Here is a 6,453-nt window from a genome sequence, read left to right as displayed (position 1 = left end):
GGGCTGTGTGAGGGCGTTCAGGAAACTCGGGCAGACGCACCTGCACATCAGGGTGGGCTGCTCTCCAGCCGCGTCCCTGCCCAAGGACAGCTGTGACAACATTTGGGGCTGAGGTACATCATACTTCTCAACGGGCTGAAGGGGCCTTGGCGGAGCCTGACTCATCACCCTTGCTGAATAATCCCCAAGGAAGGGGCAGGAGTGGGCATCAGATTAAAGTAAAATAAGCAACAGCGCCCAGACCTTGGCCCTTCCTGCTAAGCCCACACACACCCTCCTTCCCGCCTCCAGAGCCTGAGCCCCGGCCTCCCATCACCCCACCCCCAAATCAGGGTCGGGGCACGTGGGCCCCCCGACCTGCCGGAGACCTTGGGAGGTCACAGGATCCCGGGGCCTCGGTCTCCTCATCTGAAAACAGGAACAGTGACGGTGATGCCCACCGTGTGGGAGTGCTGCCGGGCATCGTGAGACGACATGGGACCCCAAACATGGACCCTTCCTCCCAGGCTTGGCTCCACGGTGTGCCTGCTGGAAAGAGTCCCGGGAGAGTGGGGAGCCCCCACCCACGGCCCCCAGTCATAGACTTGATCCTCCCGCCCTCGGCCAGAGCTCTGAGTCTGCACACCTGAGAGCTGGCTGCAGGGTGAGCACGGAAGCTGTGGGCACTTGGTGGGCACTTAGCACAGGGCCTGCGTGGGGCAGGCGTGGACCAAGGCAAGCCACACCTCTCCCCTTGCAGCCTGAGGAGCGGCTGGCAGGCTGCCCCACCAGTGACCCACATCTCCTGGGTCTTCACTGCTCCTTAGCTGGACCAGACAGACGGACAGACAGGGCCCCGGCTGCCTCATTGCCGCCCCCGAGTGTGTCTTTGGATTCCCCTAACTGCCCTGAGAGAAATGAAAGTCCCCACTGGGAGGGACCCTTGCTGGCTCCTGGCCCCACTCCCCACAACCAGCATGAGGCCTGGGGAAGCGTCAGCAAGGTATGCACGCTAATGGGACGGGTGCACAGCTCCCCCTCTCCTTCCTGCTCAGGTCCTTGTAGGAAGGAGATAAAAATATCCAAGGCCCCGTCTCATCTCTGGATAAGATAAGGGGTCCATCCATCTTGCTCTTCTCGTTCACGGGGGAGACCGGAGGGGCCTCATGTCCACCGCAGCCCGAGCCAGCCCCCACTCTAGACCCGCACCTGCTCTGGACTCCCACCCGCCAGCAGGCCTTGCGCAATCGGACGCCCATCCATCTCTTTCTTCCTCCTTCGCCTGGAGGCCTCCGGCCCTGACCCCTGCCCCGGGCCTCCTGGCCTGGTCCAGGGACACTTTGTCCCATGACGTGATCAGTTTGCTGTCCTGGCCTCCAGGAGAGATAAAAGGATTGGGCTGAGAGGGGGTGGAGGGACACTGGCATGGCGCTGTGGACCAAGGCAGGAGTGTGGATGGCAGGGCCACAGCTGGCCCTGTGCTGGGCACGGACACTGGGCACCAGAGCAGCTACGGCCCCCAAGGCAGTGCTGCCCTTCGAGGCCATACCCAGGTGTCCGGGCAACAGGTGGCTGAGGCTGCTGCACATCTGGAAGGAGCAGGGCTTCGAGGACCTCCACCTGCAGATGCAGCAGATCTTCCAGGAGCTGGGGCCCATTTTCAGGTGGGCCCCCCGCCCCCACCGCGCCCCCTCGTGCTCTGTCCTGGCCGCCTGCTGAGTCCTCGCAGGGTGCCCCCTTCAGCAGAAGGACGTGGCTCTCCCTGAGGACGGAGCCATCCAGGGCTTGCGGCTAACAGACAGGCTGCACACACAAGCAGGAGAGGCTCCAGTTACACAGCTGGAGGGCCTGCCTGCTCGGGGCCACAGTCGGGACACTGTCCGGACTGGGAAGGACAGCCCCACGCAGGGCTTTGACTTTGTCCCACAGGTACGATGTGGGAGGGAAACACATCGTGCTCCTGATGTCGCCCGAGGATGTGGAGAGGCTGAAGCAGGCGGACGGCTACCTACCCCATCGGACGGCCATGGATCCCTGGCTGGCACACCGGCAGCACTACGGGCACAAATGTGGCGTGTTCTTGCTGTGAGGGCGAGTCTGGATGAGCAGGGTGGGGAACCGGCAGCCTGGGTGCAGAGACGAGGCAAGACAGGCACGAGCCAGGCAGGTGGAAAGAGGGTGACTGCAGCTCCCAGTGAGTGCCCATCCCCAGGGGTCATGTGTGCCCTGGGCTGGGAGGGGAGCAGGGCGAAGCCAGGGACCCGAGCACAGTCCGTCCCTTAGCCTGAGAGGAAGAGGCAGCGGCCGTCCGGGAGAAGCCACTCTGCGCGGGCCTCGTGCAGGTTGGGCTTCTGCCCTCCTACAGGTCAGAAAGCCAAGGCCTGGAGAAGGGGAGTCACAGGCCAGGGGGACACATTAGCGTGTGCTGGAGCCTGGGCTCCACCAGGCTGCAGCCTCCGCCGGGGCTCTGTGGGTCCCTGAGGCCGGGGAGATGGCAGACTGGACGTCACTGGCATCTTTGCTCAGCAGCTAAGCTTTAAGTGGGTGCCCGTGGGGGCGTGTATGTGTGTGTCGGGTGTGCATGTTTGTGCCTGCCTGAGTACGTTTGTCGTGTGTATGCACATGTGTGGTTCTATATGTGTGTGAATGGATGTCTGTTTGCCCGTGTTGATGTGCTAGTGTGCTCATGCATGTTGTGTGCGTGTTTGTGCATGTGTCCCATGTGCTTGCCTGTGTGCATTTTTTGCTTATTGTGTGTGCATGCATGTGGTATGTGTGCCTGCATGCACACACGGCTTTGAGCGCACTGTTTCTGTTGGTGTGTATTTCCACGTGTTCTCTGTGTTAGTGTACGTGCATGTCTGTGTGTCCTCTGTGCGTGTGTGTGCATGTGCCTACCAGCGGCTAGCCTTAGGAAAGTTGGTAGTCATGCTGGAATGTGGCCAAGAATGCAAATTCTCCTTCGTCCCCTGGGGGGACATCCACGGAGGCACGAGGCGCCTCATTTTGAGTATATCATGAGAGACATGGTTTGGTTCATGCCATCAAGGAGCTGGAGACCCCGTAGTTAGAGGAGTAGGTGCCATTGGCAGACGCAGCATTCTCAGGACCTGGGAGAGTGGGGGGATGAGGGTCACTCTGGGGCACGGTGTGAGCAGGGTGGGCAAAACTCGACAGGAGGGCCAGCCTCCTTCCTCATGGAAAAGGCCTCTACAATGCAAGGAGCGCCTGGATACGTGATGTGTGTGCCAGGCATGGGGCCTGCAAGTTGGCATGGCCAAACTCCGTAAACCCACGTGGTACGTTCAGGCAGAAGGCCGGGTCTCAGCCCCATAGCAGACTCGAGTACCCTGGGCACAGCACACTAAGGCCTCCCCACAATAAAGTGAAGCAGCCAGGGCAGAAACGCAAGCTGCCTGCCCCCTAGAACCAGCAGGCAGCTCCCTGACTCAACATGTCCCTTTGGGGGTGAGGAAGATGGGTGCAGGGCTGGGGTCCAGATGCCGACTTGGGCACCCCTGCAGCTCACTCTCTGTGCTACAGAAATGGGCCCGAATGGCGCTCGGATCGACTGCGGCTGAACCCAGACGTGCTGTCGCTGCAGGCCGTCCAGAAGTACCTTCCCATGGTAGACAGCGTGGCGAGGGACTTCACCAAGGCCCTGCTGTCCAAGGTGCTGCAGAACCCCCGGGGGAGCCTGACCCTGGACATCCAGTCCAGCATCTTCTACTACACCATAGAAGGTGGGGGGTCCCCAGGGCAGGTGCCGGGCTAGGGAGCTGGCAGGAGGCAGCTGGGAGGGGCTGGGCTGCCATCCACTCAGCAGCCCCCTGCTCCCCACAGCCAGCAACTTGGCCCTTTTTGGAGAGCGGCTGGGTCTCCTGAACCACAGCCCGAGTCCAACCAGCCTGGCCTTCATCCACGCCCTGGACAGCATGTTGAAGACCACCGTGCAGCTTATGTTCATGCCCAGGAGCCTGTCCCGCTGGACGAGCCCCAGGGTGTGGAGGGAGCACTTTGAGGCGTGGGACTACATCTTCCAGTATGGTGAGGGCCGGGGGCCGGGCAGGGCTGTGTGGCGGGGACACTGGGGCCACTCCGGGGGAGGGCGGAGGCAATACCAAGGGTCATGGCTTCTTCTCAGTCCTTGAGAGAGTTGGCAGTGAGGCAGCGCCGGGCGGGGCTGACCCAAGGTCTTGGGCAGGAGATGGAGACGGGGTGCTGAGGGCTGTCGCTTAGGAGGGCGACGGGAGGCTGTGCCTCCAAGCACCAGGCCAGGGCTCTGTCTCTGTGCCCACAGCCAACAATTCCATCCAGAAAATCTACCAGGAGCTGGCCCTCGGCCGCCCACAGCACTACAGCGGCATTGTGGCCGAGCTGCTCCTGAATGCAGACATGACCCTGGACTCCATCAGAGCCAGCTCCATCGACCTCACTGCCGGGAGCGTGGACACGGTCAGGCCAGCCACCAGCCCTGCCCATAGAACATGGAGCCCGCCTGAGTGCAGGCGGTGCCCTCCCGTGCCAAGTGTCTCCTGCATGCCCCCTCCCCAGTCTGTGCCTCCAAGGCGTCTAGTCTTGGACCTCAGCTTCTAAACTGATGGAAGGCTCTGAGGGGAGTGCACGTGGGGGCCATTCTTGAAGGGGAGGGTTTGCCGTTTCTCCCGTGGGAAGCCACGCTCCAGCCAGACTACAGAGCAACGAGGCTCAGGGACATGCAGCAGCACAGGCCCCATTCAGACCATCAGGGTTTGGGAAAGAGGGGAACGGCCGACACACAGCTGGACAGCTGGACAACTGCACAGGGGACCCTGCCCAGTGACAGATGACATTTGGCTTTCATTAAAGATCCCGTGCAGGTGACAGGCTGATGACAGGAAGGGCAGCATACTGCTCCAGCTAAAGGAAAAAGCAGATGGCAGCACAGCACTGTGGGCAGGGTGGGCCCCAGGGTGTGGGGTGCAGCCAAAGCCCCCTCCCTCTAGACCCAGCCTTCACCTGCCAGCATCTCTGAAGGTGGCTCTGGATCTGGCACCCGGGATGCTGTGCAGAGTCACAGACCCCTGAGCGAGAGAAGCTCCCTGAGCGAGGCTGTTACGTGGCGAGAGAGCCCAGGGGAGGACGTGTGCCTCAGGGGGCAGATCTGGGCAGGCTTCCTGGAGGCAGAGGACTTCCGGCTGAATGTGAAAGAACCACACAAAAGTTATGCAGGCCGTGAAGAGGTGTCAGGGAGGGCGGCCCAGGGGTGCAACAGCAGACAGCAAGGGAAGGCAGTGAGGCTGAGCGGGGGGCAGGTAAGCGCAGAGATCGGGCCCCTGTAAGGAGCCAGCTCAGGCACCAGGCCGGCATCCAAGGCTAGAGGAAGCCAGGGAGGGGGGCATGTGGGTCAGACTTCTGCTCCCTAAGGTCCCTCATGTGCCACAGGGAGCAGCATGGACCGAAGCAGGTGAGCAGCAGGGAGCCGCTGTCACGCATCAGGAGATGCCAGGGGCATGTTGGCGTGGGGGTGGGATTTAGGAGATGAGCAGTCCCCCAGATCTCAGACTGAGCTTGGGACGCCTCTCCCTGCACATGGGAATGACCTAGGAGGAGGAACTGGTTGGGGTTTGACCTGGCTGCGGATGCCCAGGGGAGATAACCCATTGGGAGTAGATGGACCTGGGGCTCCAGACACCCACCCCAAGTAGAAGGCAAGGGTGAGCCCCTCCTGGAGCCCAGAGAAGGGTGAGAACCCGGCCTGAAGCGGCAAGAGGAGACCTGTGTGTTCCCTGGGATTAGGGATGCCTTCCCTGAGGGACTCAAGGGAAGTAGAAGAGGTGGGTGTTGAGGTCTCCACATGTCCTGTTCTGGGCATGCACATCACCGAGGGTCTGAGAAGACCTGCCTCCAGTGGAAGACCATCTTCCTGGGAGGGATAACCTGAGGGCTGAGGTGCACGGCTTGTGCCGAGGTCTGAGCCCTGCACCCATGGCTCCTGCAGACGGCCTATCCCTTGTTGATGACCCTCTTTGAGCTGGCTCGGAACCCTGAAGTGCAGCAGGCCCTACGTCAGGAGAGCCTGCTGGCTGACGCCAAGATCTCTGAAAATCCCCAGAGGGCAACCACAGAGCTGCCCCTGTTGCGGGCTGCCCTCAAGGAGACCCTAAGGTAGGTGTGGCTCCCTGGGCTGGCCTGCGGTCTGGGAAGCAGCACTCACTGGGGCTCACAGACGGATCCTGGGGCTATAAGCAGCATTGCCCGAGGATGCATAACCCCCCTGCACCTCCTCTTCCTCTCTCTAGAACAGCGGTTCTCAACCTGTGGGTCGCGATCCCTTCGGGGTTCGAACGACCCTTTCACAGGAGTCGCCTAAGACCACCAGAAAACAAAAAGATATTTACATTACGATTCATAACAGTAGCAAAATGACAATTATAGAGTAGCAACGAAAATAATTTTATGGTTGGGGGTCACCACAACATGAGGAGCTGTATT

General features: G+C 61.2%; 1 protein-coding gene across 1 annotated transcript in view; it reads left to right on the top strand.

Moving 5' to 3' along the window:
* The first annotated feature begins 1,397 nt into the window (after positions 1–1,397).
* Positions 1,398–6,453, top strand: part of LOC109390820 (cytochrome P450 11B1, mitochondrial-like) — an 18,225-nt gene continuing 13,169 nt past the window's right edge. The window contains exons 1-6 of the mRNA XM_019657770.1: positions 1,398–1,643; positions 1,909–2,064; positions 3,523–3,722; positions 3,823–4,026; positions 4,280–4,434; positions 5,960–6,126. Of these exons, the coding sequence (XP_019513315.1) occupies positions 1,405–1,643; positions 1,909–2,064; positions 3,523–3,722; positions 3,823–4,026; positions 4,280–4,434; positions 5,960–6,126 (1,121 nt within the window). The 5' untranslated portion in view covers positions 1,398–1,404. The remainder of the gene's footprint in view (positions 1,644–1,908; positions 2,065–3,522; positions 3,723–3,822; positions 4,027–4,279; positions 4,435–5,959; positions 6,127–6,453) is intronic.

The sequence above is a fragment of the Hipposideros armiger genome, unplaced genomic scaffold, assembly GCF_001890085.2.
Source record: "Hipposideros armiger isolate ML-2016 unplaced genomic scaffold, ASM189008v1 scaffold_280, whole genome shotgun sequence".
In the NCBI taxonomy this organism is placed as follows: Eukaryota; Metazoa; Chordata; class Mammalia; order Chiroptera; family Hipposideridae; genus Hipposideros; species Hipposideros armiger.
Note: the sequence above shows the minus strand (reverse complement) of the source record. Positions and strands in the feature narration are given on the sequence as shown.